Source organism: Lepidochelys olivacea (assembly GCF_965140295.1).
Source record: "Lepidochelys olivacea isolate rLepOli2 genome assembly, chromosome: 25".
NCBI classification, from domain to species: Eukaryota; Metazoa; Chordata; order Testudines; family Cheloniidae; genus Lepidochelys; species Lepidochelys olivacea.
In genome coordinates, this window is record NC_140435.1 from 16,908,689 (window position 1) to 16,927,547 (window position 18,859).

Below are 18,859 nucleotides of genomic sequence, written 5' to 3' on the forward strand. Positions count from 1 at the left end.
AAATGCTAGTTTAACAGTTAAATATTCTGTGAAGCACATTGACAAGTATGTGTTGTAGCCTTTCCAACAGCAAAAGATCTATTATTTCCCACTTTCAGTAGAGGCAGATGATGTTTGTTTCAAAATTTTTGTTGATATTAACAGTACAGTATTAGCTGCATACCCAGGGCCTGACCCGTTCATTGCCCTACACCTTGGAAAATCATTTACACCGTAGGGTAAAACACAACCAACCATTCTCCTAGAGTAGAACTTTACAGCCACTTTGGACAGGTGTAAATAACTGTACCAAGTGTGAGGCGGTGGAGCAACAGGCCACTGCCCTTTATGCAAGGAGGTGCCAAAGAGTAACAAAGAATTAAGGTTGCTGGCCAACAAAATGCAACTAGCAACTACAAAGAAAAGAACACACAGAAAAAAAAGTCTACCTGTAGTGATGGGGGTCTTCTTCCAGGTAGTAGCATTGCTCTTGCTGACAGGTCTCTCAGCATGCTTACCTGGCCTACTACCAAGTGCTGCTGCAGTGGATGCATTCTGCAACTTGGGTGACTGACTAAATGCATGCAAGACTCCTCGGGTGGTTCCTGGGGGACCTCGGGACAGCTGGCTAGTCTAGTGCAAGAGAAGAATTAATTAGAAGGGCACAGGAATGCAAATTTGTGTACTGAACATTTTGCAAGACAACAGCTATGACAATCTTTTACTGGATTTCTCTTCTTCCTTTCCTCCTCCTACCACACCTGGTACTGGCCACAAACTTTATCTCTAAATCAAAATAAAAGCTGGCTTTTCTAGGTGTCAAAACCAGCTTATTTTTACCTTTTAAAAGTGAAATGCACATAAAAGGTGAGGCAGTCGTACTGAGCAGAAACAGCAAAGAAGGTAAGTACTGCGTAAACTTCCTCTCTCAGAAGCACCACCACACTGCAAGTCTGACCTACATTATCCATCCCTTGCCATTCCAGTTCTGGACTTCCTTGGCAGTGTTCCAATTCCATGGTGCTTTTGTGAGGTGTACAAGTGGGGACTGGGATTAGAAGACAACCAAGTGACTCAGTTTCATTTATGATCAGAGTTGCTATTTGAACCCAAGCCTCTGGCATGGACACGGGTTACACAACAACAGAGATCTTGCATCTCACAGCATCAGGAGTTCCTTTCACACCTCTCTATACGACGTTTCTAAGTGTTTCCTATCAAATTTGTGATGATCTAAATTAGGGAAATTTTTACGAGTAACTACACTGATGTACTTGCACTGAAGCAGAATTTCCTTGATTTAGACAAACCCAAAATTAAAGACATTTTTATATGCTACAAACTGTGCAAGAACGCAAGAACACAAAAACGGCCATACTAGGTAAGACCAATGGTCCATCTAGCTCAGCATCCTGTATTCCAACTGGTCAGTGCCAGATGCTTCAGTGGGAATGAACAGAACACGTCAATCATCAAGTGATCCATCCCATCATCCAGTCCCAGTTTCTGGCACTCAGAAGCTTAGGGTCACCCAGAGCATGGGATTGTGTCCCTGACCATCTTGGCTAATAGCCACTGATGGACCTATCCTCCATGAACTTATCCAATTCTTTTTTGGCTCTACAGTGTCACACAGAGCAGAGTTATTCTGCTCCTCTTGCCACCTCCCCTTCCAAAATAACACCCTGAGAACAACAAATGGACTCATTTTACCAGTGATATTGATTTTAAGTAGTAATCAAGCCATAAGTGAGCTAATCAACAGTTTATTATTTTGTACAAGTTTTTGCCTGTAATAGTTTTGCTGCTCTTTTATTCTTTCATTAATTGCTATTACAAATCTACACAGGGTCACTGGAATGTATCTGATCTGTACCAAGTTATAGGATGGCAGAGAGCTTGGTTGTGGTTTTAAAAGAATGCTGTCCCAAACGTGCTCCTTAGCGTGGGATTCTGGAGTTTACGTGGGAGCAGTTCAGTTGAAACAAGGTGAGAAGAGCGGTCTTTGAAATTGAAATATTTTAACTAAAATTAGAATTTAAGTGTCCTGTTGATACCCAACCTCCTGCCTAAACAACCATGAGTTCTTTAACATTTCAGTCAATATCTAAAAATGGAGCTCTTCCAAGCATTACAGCAATGGCTCTATGACCTCTGTCACTGGGCCCTCCCACTGGTGTTACAGCCAAGGACACATGCTATTTGGTGGCTACCAGAAGGTGGCGTAACACACCAGTGTTGATAAAAACCTTCTCTCCTTCCCTGGAGTGCTGGGGGCACCCTTCCCCTTTGAATATGCAGGCTTATGCCCTTATTTCTTAATAAGAGCTGGATGTGACTCTTCAGATTCATCAGTGTTCCTCCTCAATCTGCCAGAGGTGGTTTTTGAAACAGTGCAAGTGTCTCCCCATGATGCCTCTCCAGAAGTAAGTGTTTGTTCTCTGCTACTTTAGGAGCAGAGCTCACATCTCAACCTTAGGATTCCCTTACCATAGCACACTGGAGTATTAACAGGGCAGCCAAAAACTTAATTCAAAATACGCTTCAGAGCTTATACAACAAGCTCTTCTTGTATCAACTTTCACACCTGTGTGTGGTGCAAAACAAGTGCATGGGCTTTTAAAACGTATGGCAGGAGCACAATGGGCATGTACAGCAGAGGAAGCCTTGCTCGATTATCTGCAATGGCTAATTTAGTACTGAAGGATTCCTACCTGCTTGAGTGAGTGGTGCTGGACTACAGGTTCTGACTTGGTCTGTGCAGGAGAAGCAGTCTGTTGCAGTATCCGCTGCTCGATCTCCTGCTCTTGCTGCAGTGCTTTCACAAAGGCAGCCTTCAGCCGATTAGTGTGCTCAGCCTTGAGGGCCTTTTTCTGATTTGATGTCATACAGGTTTCACACATAATGGTTCCATTCTTCTCTTCCCTCCAGCGGCAAGTGAAGTCAGTCTTACATTGAGCACACATATAGGGCTCCTGAGATGAGGCTGTGACTGAAACTTTACCTGTGGAATGCAACCAGGTTAGCTCACCACTGCAGGTTCTAAAGAGTCTATGCTTTTGTTCACAAGCTCCCATCACTCCAAGTGGGTGTCCGTTTATGTTCCTATTTTATCCTTTTTATCCTCACACACAGTTTCATTTACTACTCTTAGTAATAATTTTAACCAATTTTTATCTGTGCATCAAGCAAGTCTGAATCTTGGCAACAAGGAGTTACTTAACAAAGCAGACTACCTAAAGAATACATAGTGGAGCCACACACCATCCCAGAGCCATGGGAGTTAAATAAAGCCCGCTCCTCACAAAAACTAGATCAGAAGATTTTTGCAAGAAAATACTGGCGTGTAATTCTTCCCTTACCCTTGTATTCAGACTTCTAAAAGTATCATTACTGGCCAGCAACTACTATGGCTTTATGCTTCTGGTTTCTAAATCCTTATCTGTGAAGTAAATTTTCCTCACTTTGTGCCCTCCCTCCTTTCCTACTGCTAAAGTGAAAGCCAAAAATTACTATTTTAAACTGCCCCAAAGTATATTAGACACTTGAAAGGCAATATAGTCCTTGTGGCAAGGAAACAAACGTCTAATTTTTTGACATGACAAAATAAGTATGATCATTAAAAAATAAAGATGAGAGAAAGGGTTAAGGAAGGATAAGAGCTACATTTATAAAGTCACATGGCTATTTTGCACATCTGGACAGTTTTGTTCGGTTGGCAATACATCTTTCATCTCTTTTTTAAACTGAGGGACACTCCAGTCTTCATTCTAGACCCTGTCCACCAATATTAGTATAAAATTTTTTTTTAAAAATAGTCTAATTACCAAAATGCGTATATAAATCATGATCTTGGTCCTACCCTCTGCATTACTGTCATCCTTTGTTGCAATAGGTCTAACCTATTCTAGACAGGGACCTGTCAAGTCTATGGCATGAAAACCGTCTATTTAAGGTTATTTACAATTGTTCTCAATATCCAAACAATTGACTAAACCACATATACAACAACATTTGACAATAACCTCACAGGATCATCATGAAAGATTATGCATGGGTTAAAAATGGTCATCCCCCCCCCCCCCCCCAAGAAACAAACCAACAGGTAGTACACACACGCGGATTCTTGAAGCCCATATAGTACAACCTCAATTTTCTGAAGGGTTTCAGACATCTGAAGTCTTCATAAAAAACCCAGGGTTTAGATGGGAAGCATTGCTGTCAAATGGACATGACCAATATTTAGTTAACCTGAAGTTAACTAAATGGGGTTATATTGTATGCAGAAGTTAGCTATGATGACCTGTATAAAGTCTCATAATACAAAGTAAATGCCTTTTAAAAAGTATTCTCCCTTCCTCATTCTTTAAAAACACTTGTATAAGCAAAACCTCTTTAAACATTTGTTTTCTGCATGTCTTTTCCCATCTCTCTCGGTTACCAATGTGTGTCTACATAAGACCTTCCTAATGTCTCATCACCCTGTCTTATGAAAGGAGACTCAAGGAGCTTTGCTTGTTTAGCCTAAGCAAAAGAAGGCTGAGGGGAGATATGACTGCTCTCTATAAATATACCAGAGGGATAAATACCAGGGAGGGAGAGGAATTATTTAAGCTCAGTACCAATGTGGACACAAGAACAAACTGATATAAACTGGCCATCAGGAAGTTTAGACTTTAAATTAGACGAAGATTTCTAACCATCAGAGGAGTAAAGTTCTAGAACAGCCTTCCAAGGGAAGCAGTGGGGGCAAAAGACCTATCTGGCTTCAAGATTAAGCTCAATAAGTTTATGGAGGAGATGGTATGATTTTGGCAATTAATTGATCTTTGACTATTAGTGGTAAATAGGCCCAATGGCCTGTGATGGGATGTTAGATGGGGTGGGATCTGAGTTACTACAGAGAATTCTTTCCTGGATATCTGGTTGGTGAGTCTTCCCCACATGCTCAGGGTTTAGCTGATTGCCATATTTGGGGTCGGGAAGTAATTTTCCTCCAGGGCAGATTGGCAGAGGCCCTGGGGGTTTTTCACCTTCCCCTGCAGCATGGGGCATGGGTCACTTGCTGGACGATTCTCTGCACCTTGAAGTCTTTAAACTATTATTTGAGGACTTCAATAGCTCAGACATAGGTGACAGGTTTATCGCAGGAGTGGGTGGGTGAGATTCTGTGGCCTGTGTTGTGCAGGAGGTCAGCCTAGATGATCATAATGGTCCCTTCTGACCTTAATATCTATGAGTCTATCCTGCCCAAGTCCCCACAAGCTAGGATTAACAGCAAAAGAATGGTTTCCAGGAGGAAGATGGATTGTGACATCAGTGAATGGATTAGGTAAGAGACACAAGATTATTAGTAAGGGTGAAAGCTATTCATACCTAAATATTGATTTAAAAAAGTATATTTTTAAACTTTACTGAAGTGTGGCAATGGATCTTTAGGGAAAAGAACCTTACAGAAGCTGAGCCCACCTAGCGACATACTAATAACCCACTTGTGACTAGCATGACTAACCTGCTAGGAGGAGAGAATAGTAAGAGGGTCACAATTCCCAAGGAAAGCCAGCTGTACTTTGGGGGTGGATTTGATGGCTCTGGATTAGACACAAAGCAGCCAATTGAAATCAGATCCATGTGAAGGGAGTCACTTTTAAGCACAGTTCTAGTAGTCACAAGTATTCAAGTCACCTCTCTGCCCCCACATGAAATCAATCATCATAAACTGCAGTCTTATTGGCTTATTCAGTCTCCGAGGCCAAAGACTGAACAGGCAATAGAAAGTGAACCACTTTCTTATTGTGTTTTAAGAGATGGTTGCCTCCAGGTCAAATTTATAACAAACTAGTGAGGCAGCATGGTGTGTGGTGTCCACTCTACCACCACTGACTGGAACAGTGAGTTTGTTCTTGGGGTGGTTTTTACTTTACTGTGCAAGCACTGCCTAAAAGCCTCAGAGTCAATGACCCAATGTGAAATTGAATAGGTGGTTGAATAAAAAAAAAAAACACCTTCCAAAGGAACAGGAGGCAGATCTATGGGTCTTCAAGGTTATAACTTCAGAGGTTACCTGTGTAGAAATCTTTGTTGTCTAGCCAAGTCTTAACTACAGTCCTCATACTTAAAGCTCCATTGCAAAACAAAATGATCAGATCTAGGTCACGTTGAACGTGGAGGTCAACTTCCTTCATCTCCAGCAAGCAAATTAAAGCTTTTTCAATTACACAAATTCGGTTAATTTGGAAATGCAAATACTCTTTGCTTTTAGGAACAAGTTGGGATAGAAACCCACTGAGATTTCCAGGTAATGTCCACACCAGAATATTATTCTGAAACACGTCCTCTACCCAGTAAGATTCTCTGAGGAGGGCCACAGAGAATTGAAGATAAGGGCAAGGAAGCTTTCTAGAGCAGGGGTTCTCAAATTTCATTGTACCACGACCCCCTTCTGACAACAAAAATTACTATACGACCCCAGGAGGGGCTGCAGGGAGAGAACTGAAGCCTGAGCCCACCCAAGCCACACCGCTGCCTAAAGGCTTCAGCCCCAGACAGGAAGCGTGTAACCTGAGCCCCAGTGTCCAGGGCTGAACCGCTTGGGCTTCGGCTTCCACCCCAGACCCCAGCAAGTCTAAGCCAGCCCTGGTGACCCCATTAAAATGTTGTTGCGACCCACTTTGGGGTCCCGATCCACAATTTGAGAACTGCTGTTCTAGAGAAAAAAAGTTCTTACAATCAGTATCCAGCACCCAAGAATCCAGGATGATCGTGGGCTTCTAGAAAGTCCAGAATTAGAGAACACAAATTTGAAAGCCACAGAGATTACTGAAACCAATATTACATTTTTGTTCGCAGTTTACTTAACTACTGTGGGAGAACCCAAAATATTTCTTCTGAGACAGCCATGATTAAAAGGCATTACTACTCAAACTCTTCTTAGGAGATAAGGAAGGGCCAGCACCGTCTCTTTTCCCTGAGGCTAAGGAGGCATCCTCCACCACATAAACCAAGAATATTAAAGAAATAAATTGAGTACTTCTGCTGCACTTTGCATTTAAAACTGCTGTGCAAAACCACCACCTCTTTGAGGAAGGTATGTATTATTTCCATTTTTAAGATGAAGAAATTAAGGAAGAGATTGAGCAATTTGGAGAAATCCACATGGTATCAGTGACTGAACTAAGACTAAGTTGCATGCTCTCAACACTAACTCAGGCTGCTTCTAAAACAGGCGAGGGTGGTGAGAGAAGTCACAGCACTTGAAATCAATGTACTTATATTAACGAGTCTAGCATATTTTAAAGCCCTCAATAAGCAAGCCTAAATTATCTGGTACTATCTTACCTTGAGTTTCTAGCAAGTTCTGCACTACTTCCTCCAAACCAACCAGGTAAATGAATTCGTTATTGGCTGCACTTGGCAGGAAATTCATCTCTGGTGCAGGTGGTTTAGGAGGTGGGATCTCCAGTAGCGTCTTCTCCAGCTGCTTGCGCAGTGCAAGTTTGGCAGCAGCTTGCCGGCTGGCTGGGGATTCACTGGAGTTCACTATAGAAGCAACACTGGTAGTAGTAGCATTAGCCTGAGCTGATGTCACTGTTGTACCTTTTATTGAAGTAGGTGAGGCCTTAAAGAAAATACAAACATGGTTATTGATCAGAATACAACTGCCTTGATAGTTTAATCCCTATAGCCCATTCTAATCTTGTCCTCTCAGAGATAACCAACGAAGAGCCAACTAGTATCAATTGTGATAGTAGACCAGCGTCCACATCACAAAAACTATTTGGAACTGGATTAAGCCACCTCTCACCAAAAAACTAATTTCACATACCCTGACGTCTATTCTGTGGGCTATGACTTGTGCCCTTGATATAAATGGGTCACCTATAAGTGCAATACTAGGCATTCCATTACCAGGCATCTAGTCCTAGCAAATACTTTTCCAGAGTTCTTAACTTTTGCTCATTGACCATTTTTTGCAGTGTATTCTTAGAAGCTTGAAAAGGCCATTTACAGTACTTCCCCTTAATATTTTGTCCTTTTTGATATGACAAATGCTGACTTTTCCCTGCATAGATTATGAATCATAAGCCAATAGTTTGCTTTTGTCTCCGTCACTGGTTCACTAACAGAAATGCACTGTGCATTTTGGGTTCTGCTTAAATAGTGGTTATTTTATTTATGTGAGAAAATGCTTCCTTAGAAGAGAGAAGGGGGTAGAAGGAAGGAAGAGAAGAGAAACTAAAACTGATTCTGGGTAACATTTCCAACTAAACATGCCCAGTATAGTAGCTGAGGCCCAAAATTTGTCCACAACATTTATGTTCCTTCCAAGTCTTGTTGTGTCATACCCCAGGACGTTACATATTTCCTCTGTCTTCTCAGAGACAATACAAAAAAGTCAATTAAAATTTACAGTGTCAAAAGTTAAATGCATTTTAAATTAACTTAAATGAATAGATTTTTATTGGGAATGAACAAATTCATATGGACTGTTCTTTTCCCTCGTATGTGCATATATTATCTAGAGCTTTTGCAAACTTTGAATAAAGATACTGCCTGCAAGCAAAGAACAAAGAGCGGTGTAGTAACAATAATAACCACTTACATCAGTTAGGAGAGAAGACTGCAAACAGAGTAATGAGATGTAGCAACTGGACAAATCAGTAATTGTATTTAGTCTCAAAAGAACAGAAGTGAATAGTGTTCTGTATCTTTTGGATCTCACCTGTGGTATATTGACAAGCAGGCTGGTATTGGGAACATTGGCAATGCGGATTAAACCCTGTTGTATAATTCTCTGTCCCTGAATCTGTACACTGGGGACGGATGCCCGTGGTGCCAGAAGCAGTGGAGGTGGCCCCGTGCTGGAGTGCTGTCGGATGTTGTGGATTTGCTGGGGAGAAACAGAGATGGGCTGATGCAATGGTTCCATGAAGGATGGGATGGAGAGTGTTAGAGAAAGTGGAAAACAGTGCGTGAGAGGTGAGGTAGGATGAAATGATGTGATGGAAATGATGCAAGTCAGGGAACAAAAAACAAAAACACAACACAACAACATTAACATCATTGTCAAAAGCCGCAGCTTCATTTTGACTGTAAATGCATTCCCAGAGAAGCAACATAGAATGCAACATTAGAAAAGATGCTTAGCTTCAGACCATTGTGTTGATCAAGGCCAAAATGGTTAGATTTTTGGCTTAAGTTTTGAAGTCAACAGTTCTTTTCAAAAATGTATAGCTCCTAATAGTCTGTTTAAATTTTAAGATTATTAGTGCAGCTATTCTACTTTAGAGTGAACAAGTTTTTTGCATATTAATCAGGACTGAAAGGAAACTAAATCCCAGGTGCCATACCTTCTTTCTTAACATTAGCCATCCAGCAGGCACAGATGGTTTAGTTAAAAAAAAAAAAAAAGTAGCCCCATGACTGCAAAATAAATCTGCACTGAGCGAGATAAAAGTTTCCCTGGATCACACAGTGATCACGTAAATTCAGTAAGATCCACTGGAGGCAACTCTCTCCCCTCCCCACCTTGCTTCTTTGGTGCAACCACTACTTTCCCCTCATAGACGACAAAAGGGCTTAAAAACAAGACACCTTCACAGCATTTTCCGTTCTCCAGTTTGCTGTCTCATTCTAGCAGCCCGTCAGTCAATTTGACAATGAAGGCATTGAGAGAGATTAAAACATACATCAGAGGTGAAACTGATAAAACAGGAAAAGTAAGTAGAAAAATGTTTTAAGAACCAAAAACACAGTAGGATTAAGTCTTCTACATTGATCTGCTGGGTAAAGCTTGCCTAATAGTAGTACTCTGCATCACCATAGGAGACCTGGATTAGTCCTCAGCATAAGTCTCTTAGGAGTGACAGTGCATTTAGTCAGCACACATTGGAAGGACCTTGCAACACGCAACAGTAATGCATCCAGTCTATTAAGGAGGGGGTCTTACAAGAACCTTATCCCACCCTCTTGGGTAAGGAGAATGGTGATCATGACTCAGAGCCTTGAAGTTGGAATGTAAAAGTGGAGAGAATTCATGAGACAATCCCCTAAGCCCTGCGGGGAATGGAAAGAAAGAACATACCTGATGCGGTGAGGGAGACCTTCCACCACACCAATTCTTACCTGTGCTCCTCTGACAAGAGGTGGCATTACTATCTGTGTATTCTGCTGAGATCCCAGTTTTGAAGATGCTTGTTGCCCTCCACGGACCAATGGAGGGGGAATAACAGTGCCCGGTATACGTGAAGAAGAGGTCTACAAAACAGAGGAGCATTTACTTTTAAATTTATTTTTTAGAAAAACAGAACATGCTTATCTATATAGATGTTTATATTTAGTTTCTCACAGTGGTATTTGACTGTATGCCTACGTCATTTGCAAACACTGCACTGCCATGCCATGCCTTCCTTGTGAATACCCAAAGAAATTTTTCTTTTTTCTACTTCCTCTCTCTCCTCTTTACTTGCCTTAATTTGTCTATCTGCTGAGCTGTTTTTGGTATTGAGGGAACGCTATAGGCGAGTCTCAGACCTTACACTGAACATAAAGGCACAGAGGTTCATTATTCAAAACTGCTTCAGTGAGAAAAACAAAGATTTCAATTATAATAGGGTATCCATTCTAGGGTGGATAACTTTTTACTACATGAAATACAGCTTTATACATCTGGGTATCTGTTCACTTAGAGAAGCCAAAAATTGGCCACTGTTCATGAGTTAAGGTTCTCACAAATGCACTGGAGCTTCCCCTTTCACTATTTATAGTAAGTAATAAAACTTCATACTTTGAAGGGCATAGGGGAAGCTAATGTTCACTTATATTGTACTTTTCATTCAAGAATTCAAGAAATGCTTTACAAACATTAAATAAACTTTGCAAAATTCAGGAATTATTGCAATTTTACAGTTAAACAGATAGAGAGAGGTAAAGTAACTTGCCCCAAATTCGTACAGCAAGTAAGAGACAGAACAGCAACAGAACCCAGGAGTCCTGACTCTAACCACTAGACTATATGCCTTCCATGACTGAAAAAATTTCCACTGTCTTTGTTACTTGAAAATTTCATTTGTGGTGCAAGTTCCTCCTAAAATGCTGTCTTTAGTGAGGGCAGCTGTCTCTCTGTGCAATAGAAATAAAGAATCTGTCAACCTTTGAGTTGATCATTTTATTCTAGTGCCCTGAAACTTGCTTATGATGGTAGGATAGTTTCACAGCAAAATTAAGCAGCGTGCTCTTTGGCCAAAGGCTCTTTCAGCACCTCTTATCTTATCAGGCCCTAAATCAGTCAGGAAAGTGCACTTGGAATTTGACTAAAAATCAGCCACTGGAAGATATTATTATAGGGGTTTTCTCCCCCACTCCCAGTCTTAAAAGCTTATTGTAACTGGATTCATGGGGTTAGCACTGGTTTAATCAATAAAAAGAATGCCACTTGGAACCAAACTCTTTTTGTGACAACTAACCAGACTCTAGACATCCAGTCCTGTGAAATAAAACTTGCAGGATGCTTTTTGTGTTCATTACCTGCTACTGTACAACTTTGCTGGAATGTTTATTAAGATTAGAAGTAGGAGAGATGTCATCAACATATTACTATGTCTCCACCCAGCAATATATGGAGCAACTTTGCTAGATCTATATTGAAAATTATCCCTCCTATTACTATGCACTTTCATTTCCACTGCGTGCCCCAAACCTGGCAACATCTGAGGCCCCCATGCTAACCTGAAGGGATGGTTTGCCAGAAGGAACATTCTGTGTTCCCCGCACCAATGGGGGAGGGGTGGCCACAGCACTCCCAGAGGAACCAGGAGGCTGTAAGAGAAAAAACCAGAAAGACAGACCCGTGAGAGGGTATGAGCAGAATTGGAGCAATGAAGGAAAATAAAAATATTTGCTTCCTTATAACTCAATGATCTCTCTCTCACACACTCACAGTCTAACTGGCATGTTTAAATCCCTAAATTAGCGTTCAAGTATAGATAAGGGATTCATTCATTCTTACTCGTGTACACACACACACACACACACACACACACACACACACCCCTTTGTAACGTCTTTAAAAGTAATTATATAAAAACAGTTTAGTAATTTACAATACATTTTAAAATGAGCTATTTAAAAATTAAATAGGTCTCAATATACAACCTAATTCAGTCCCCAATGCATGGGCAAACGTCATTAATTGTTAAGGACTGTTACCCAAAAACTAATCGGGATATTAAGAAAGCATTCTAAAAATGCGTTGTTCCATTCTACTTAGTCAATTCAATATCCAAAGTTCACTTCATGAGTGTTCAGCAGCAGATTATGTAATGCATGTACCCAACACATCTAATTGGTTTCAGTGAACAAAAATGTGAGTTTAAAAACAAAGGACTCCAAAAGAAAAATATCACAAAAAAGTCAGGGAAATAAAACAGTTCTCCTTTCCCACCTCCAATGTGAGCTGAAATGCATTTAAATATGTACAAAAACTGTTAAGATCCATAAAGTTACACAAATTTTAAAGTAAAGTTAAACAGGAAATGATTTTCAACTATTCATCTGCCAAGACTAGAATTCAGAATTTTGAGTTTCCCTTGCATGGGTTTATCAGTAACATCTAAAGCAGAGTAAGGGATACAGCACTTTGCTACTGGTTCTGTGTGTTTGTGACTCTTAGATGTTCATACCTTTCAAAAGTATTTTGGTGATATTAATGCGGGAAAATATTCTATTAAGGATTTGGATTATTTGTTTTTTAAGGATTTTAAGTGCACAATATTCACACAGATGCTTAAACTGTCAACATGTCTTCAAATTAAAAAGCATAAAACTGATTAATGGACAGTTTTACAGTGTTTTATCAGGAAAACTAAAAACAGCGAAAACACGAAGACTAAGAGGACATGATGCACTAGGGAAGAGCCATATATTCAACAGCAAAGTTCTGGTAAACTATTGTATATAATTTTAAGAAGGGATATACTGCAAAGCTCTTACACTACAAATGCATATTCAAAGTCAGTGGAAAGGATACCACCTTTGAAAAGGTTAATTTAAATAAGTATTCTGAATACAAAGATTCCAAAAGATAACTTCTGTATTTAAAATGGGGAATACCACTGGAACTAGAATGAACTTTTAAAGTGCATTCTCTGTATATACTACCCATTTTGTAGAGAGGAAGAATAGATTTTAAAAGGCCTTTACTTTTACTGTTGTTGGACTGCCAGACTGGATTGTTTTGAGAAACAAGGAAATTCACTTAATGTTTGGAGAAAATAGCTTTTTCTGTTAAAGAGATATTCTGAAGTTTTACAGTACAATTCGATTTGAGAGTTATACAGGGTACCACAAATTATGGCAACAACCATGCTGGCAGTGTTTAGAAACCAAAAAACACAAGTTGTTAAAAATCTGTGGGGAAATCAATACCTTCTGAGTAGTGGTCTCTTTCTGTATTTGACTCTGCCGCAGCTTTTTCAATAAAACAAGTTTTGCTTCTTCTAACCGTAACTCTTCTTTTAGCTGTTTAATCATTCTCTCACGCTCCTCTGGGCTGCTCTTCTGTAAGGCCAGTTAAGATATTTGGGGGTGGGGTAGAAAGGAAAAAAGATGATAAAGTACAAGTAACAACAACCTACAGCAGAATAACTCAATGGGACTAACAGCATTCATCTGGAATCTGTGGACATAAAAACTAAGTGCTGAGAAAGAGCTCAAAGCAAAAGCAGGCTTTAAAATTCATCCTTTACTAAACTCAGAAAATTAACAACTCATTTTGCTTTAAACAAAAAAAGTTTCTACTTCTGAAGAGGGAATACTGTGCTATTTTAAAATACTGAACGGGTGGCTAACAAGTTTCCATATATTTCTCTGAAAAATTATGGGGCCAGGGGAGGAGAGGATGTAAGGAGTAGAAACCCAAACGGACAGACTGACTTCAGTCCTTAATACAGCCTCAAGCCCCGAGAGCTCAAACTGCATGAAGCTGTATATGAAAAAGGTGAAAACATCTGCTGAATCTTACATCCTGTAGTCCCAACTGCAACTCAGAATAATTAGTGCCTGTTTCAATATTTCTAAGTAACATAGCCTCTAGTGTATCAAAAAATGTGGACTCACCATGAGTGCCTCTGTGTTGGTCTCTCTTAATGCTATTTTTGTTAAACCATTCATTCTAGGGCTCGAAGGTTCATTGTCTGATAACACTATAATATCAGGTGAGGGGACTCTCTTTTCTCTCTTTAGATCACTGTAAATCAAAAGAAAGCAAGGCCATTTAACTTTTCCCCATAGCAAAGAACGTTACTTTTTTTAAGCTGTTACTGACAGATTAATCCTGAATGCCTCAAGTGTGAAAAAAGTGTTAAGTATCCAATGCAAGACCAGAGTTCACCCTCAGATTCCAATTTCCATCCGTAAGCATAAGACAACAATCATGATTACTCAATAAATAGCCATAATGAGAGTAGGAACAGGCCTTAATTCAGTGGTTATCAAATTGGGTCACGACCACAAATGTGGATCACACCACCAGCAGCGGATGGGGTCACAGTGATCCCTAGCGTGTAGCATATGGCATTTTGCTTTGCATGGCATGACATGACCTTGCATGCACCATATGTAAGAGGTGACTATGTGTCAAGGACGCCCATTTTGTAGAGTTAATTGGTATCTTTCATGCAGCACAACCTCACACGTATGCTGGGCAGAGGGTGCTATTTTGTTCTTCAAAAAACTGTATCCTCAATGCAGTCTGGAGTCCCAGCAGGAAACACTTCATTAAAATGGAGTTGAAACAGCAAAAAGTTTTGGAATCCCCTGCCTTAAATCCCTGGTGCCTCCATTGAGGCTGCCAAAAGAGGTGCCAAACATGGTGGTAGTTTGTACAATGGGGATACCCTCCCATTAGGAACTGTGCGGAGTCAGCAAATTCATTCACAAGGCAGATGGCAATGACTGTCAGTCACTGGTGACCAAAACTGCAACCAAACCAATGACCCAGAGGTGAAAGGGCCTATATCCCAGGACTAATCCAAAACCATCCCATTTGCTCACTGCACTTCTTTGAATGCTAAAAGGCTGAAAAACTCTTCAGCCTGTATGAGTATTCAATGACCAACATTTCATCAGGTTGCTTTCCTTATCCCTCCCCTAGAACAAATGTTTCTAGGTTATTATCCCCCACCCAAATGACAATTTTATTTACCAGAGTCCTACTGAAGCAGGAATAAAGGTGCACTACACATACAATTCACTGCAACACAGCACGTACAAGAAAAGCATTTGCATTTAAAGATTTTACAGCATAATATTCTATTAACACCACAAGTAGGTGCCCTATTACTTCGCAAGTTAAATGTCACAGCAGCCTAAATGCCCATAAGCATGCCCAATTTATATCCAACTCTATGGAAACTTTTTCCAGGTGTAGATACGATGTTATGCTTCATTTCATTTCACCTTAGAGACAATGTCTGGAATGTTAAGTGACAGAAGAGTCATTAGTTGTTTTGATGTGCTATATTTTAGCATTTGCTGGATTCAGAGACCTGAACTACCTTTTAACTAACAGTCAGACAAGAACATCGTTACTTAAATAACACCAGCCAAAAAGGACCGAGACAGATTACCATGCAGCGTAATGTAACAGCAGACTACAGTACCATTCTTTCCACTGCACCGCACAGCTTTCTGATTGGACAAACACTAACAGCCGATAAAACCTTCCTGGATTGGGATGTCCAGCAGAGGCCATTTGCCAAGTGAATTAAGAACTTGATCCGAAATGAGTCTTTAGTAAAATATAGCTGATCAGCTATATTAATCCACTGGTGCTAGGATTACGGATTTCAGATACCAAGTGTACAATTTTTCACAGCAAGGGTGGCAGCAGATTTAATAGATCGTCTTTTACTGAAACACAATAGCATAGCCTCCACCCTGCTGCCAAAAAAGAGTTACCTTTCTGTAACTGGTGTTCTTGGAGATGCGCTGCTCATGTCCATTCCACATTAGATGTGTGCGCTTGCCACATGTGCCAGTTGCGGTTTTTCCCTCAGCAATATCCGTAGGGGAGCGGCTCTGGTGCCCACATAGCGCGGTACAAGGGGCGCTGCTGGCTCCCCCGACCCTCAGTTCCTTCTTGCCGGAAACTCCGACAGCGGGGAAGGAGGGCGGGTTGTGGAATGGACATGAGCAACACATCTCAAGGAACACCAGTTACGGAAAGATAACTGTCCTTTCTTCTTCGAGTGCTTGCTCATGTCCATTCCACATTAGGTGACTCCCAGCAGTTCCCGTGGAGGCGGGTAGGAGTTCGCGGCTTTGCAGATTGTAATACAGCTCTGCCAAACCCATCGTCGTCTCTGGCCTGCTGAGTGATGGCATAATGAGACGCGAATGTGTGGACCGAGGACCACATCGTGGCTCTACAGATGTCCTGGATCGGGACGTGTGCCTGAAAGGCTACCGAAGACGCCTGTGCTCTAGTCAAATGGGCCCTAGCGATCGACGGCGGCGGCACATTTGTTAGCTTGTAACAGGTCTTCATGCAAGAGGTGATCTGGTTGGAAATCCTCGGTGAAGAAACCGGAAGGCCCTTCATCCTATCCGCTGGAGCGATGAAGAGCTGGGTCGATGTACGGAAAGGCTTGGTACACTCCAAGTAAAAAGCCAAGACCTCTGGTTGTCCAGCATGTGCAGACGCCTCTCCTCAGCAGTCTTGTGCAGCTTGGGACAGAACACAGGCAGGAACACATCCTGGCTCATGTGGAAGGAAGATACCACCTTCAGCAGGAAGGCTGGGTGGGCTGTAGCTGGACCGTGTCCTTATAAAACACTCTATAAGGCAGTTCCGAGGTCAAGGCCTTAATCTCAGACTACTCTTGCCGCTGTCACCACCACCAGGAAAGCGACGTTCCAGGACAAGTAGGAAAGGGAGCAGGAGCCCAGTGGCTTGAAAGGTGGGCAAGTGAGCCTGGAGAGGACCAGCTTAAGGTAAAGCCTCTTGAGGCCCCTCAGGAACCTGGCAGTCATGTCGTGAGAAAAGACCATCTGACCTTGGATCGGCTGAACGGTGGCGGGATGTCCCCTGCGATGGGGAGCGGTACCGTTGAGGCAAGGGTGGACAGAAAGGTCCCAAGGTGGGCTTACCCCAAGATCTGGGCACCGCTGGGGCCAGCATGGGCAGCACTGGGAGCGTCAGGATCTCCTGCGCAGCCTGGAGCGCTTCAGGCGTCGACGGCACCTGAAACTGATAAAGGCCCACCTCTGTGTCTGGGCTTCCAGGCAAGGAACGGGGTGGGCTTCACCACTCGACATGAGCTTAGGCCCGACTTCCTGACAGGGCAGATGAGCCTCCCGGCGCGGATCTTAGCTTGCCCCTAGCCCTGTCCTTCCCCTTGCGGGGAGTAGGAGACCATCCCCTACTGGCCTTCTTCGACTTCTTGGCTGGGGCCGTGGATTGGTGCTGGCTCATCAACGGCGCTCGCGGGGCACTATGCACTGATGCCGCAGTGCTCGGTGCAGAGTTGGACCTTTGCCTCGGGACTGGAGCGAGCCAGACTCCATCAGGAGGAGCATCATCTCATGCTCTTTCTTGGTCCTAGGTTTAAAGGACTTGCAGGTTCAACACTTATCACTTATGTGCCCTTCACCGAGGCACCCGAGACAGCTACTATGTGGATTGCTCATGGACATGGGCCGTTTGCAGCGATCGCAGGGCTTAAAGCCTGGGGACTGGGGCATGCCCCCTCCCCTGGCTAAGTCCCCAACGGGACTAACAAAACTAACTACTGCTAAGGGCTAACTCTCAAAAAGAAAAGGAGTACTTGTGGCACCTTAGAGACTAACAAATTTATTTGAGCATAAGCTTTCGTGAGCTACAGCTCACTTCGTTGGATGCATTCAGTGGAAAAAAAATGCATGCAATGCACTGAATGCATCCGACGAAATGAGCTGTAGCTCACGAAAGCTTATGCTCAAATAAATTTGTTAGTCTCTAAGGTGCCACAAGTACTCCTTTTCTTTTCGCGAATACAGACTAACATGGCTGCTGCTCTGAAACTTAATACTCACTCTGTTCACTAAATTTTACAAGAATTCTAGTTCGTACGAACGAAGCCTAAGCAACGCTAGTAAGCGCGGCGAACATTCTGTGCACCGTCACTGGCGGCAAGAAGGAACTGAGGGTGGGAGGAACCGGCGGCATCCCTTATACTGTGTCTTGTGGGCACCACCCCAGAGAGCACCAAAGCCACTCCCCTATGGATACTGCTGAGGGAAAAACTTCCGGCACCGGACGGTGCATGTGGAGAGCACAAACACCTAATGTGGAATGGACATGAGCAAGCACTTGAAGAAGAACTTACATTGTTTATGGGATAAGTATAATCACTTTAGAAGAGTATATCTTAAGAAATTGTGTTGCAAATCCAAACAAAAACTACAAGAATACAATGAAAGCCTTTTCAATAAGTATCCTGTAAATGAAATAACTTTTCAATGCATTATTGCTGACCAAATAATTTGGCAGGTTTAAATTTTTGAGACACAAACCAAAACAGTTTTTAAAACAGTGAAGCCAAAGGAAGCAAATATACAGGCAGCCATTAAAAAAAAAGCAAGCCTCTTGTGCAGCAAGGTTATGCACTTAACTACCTTTAATCTGTACTTTAGGGGGAAAACTCCCTTAATTCGCAACCTGGAAACATGGCAAATTAGCCCCATGTTCTCCTAAAATGAGGCAGTTTCTCCCCACCTTAAATTGCAGCTTCGGGAGTTAACTGTAGTACCACCCTTTTTGACATACAGAAGTTACTTCAGGATTCTAGGTACTTAACAATAGAAACAAAAAAAAACATTTTATTTAGTGATGTACCAGATA

At 41.9% G+C, this 18,859-nt stretch overlaps 1 protein-coding gene across 3 annotated transcripts in view; it reads right to left on the minus strand.

Annotated features, from left to right (window-relative positions):
- The window catches only part of GATAD2A (GATA zinc finger domain containing 2A), a 90,920-nt gene that overhangs the window by 3,823 nt on the left and 68,238 nt on the right, over window positions 1–18,859 (minus strand). Inside the window, exons 5-12 of one of the 3 annotated variants that reach the window (XM_084614697.1) lie at window positions 14,095–14,224; window positions 13,405–13,536; window positions 11,707–11,796; window positions 10,105–10,236; window positions 8,702–8,890; window positions 7,318–7,597; window positions 2,694–2,983; window positions 429–612 (exon numbers count right to left, since the gene is read on the minus strand). In XM_084614697.1, the coding sequence (XP_084470823.1) occupies window positions 429–612; window positions 2,694–2,983; window positions 7,318–7,597; window positions 8,702–8,890; window positions 10,105–10,236; window positions 11,707–11,796; window positions 13,405–13,536; window positions 14,095–14,224 (1,427 nt within the window). The remainder of the gene's footprint in view (window positions 1–428; window positions 613–2,693; window positions 2,984–7,317; window positions 7,598–8,701; window positions 8,891–10,104; window positions 10,237–11,706; window positions 11,797–13,404; window positions 13,537–14,094; window positions 14,225–18,859) is intronic. The other 2 variants (XM_084614698.1, XM_084614699.1) reach the window with 2 other exon arrangements.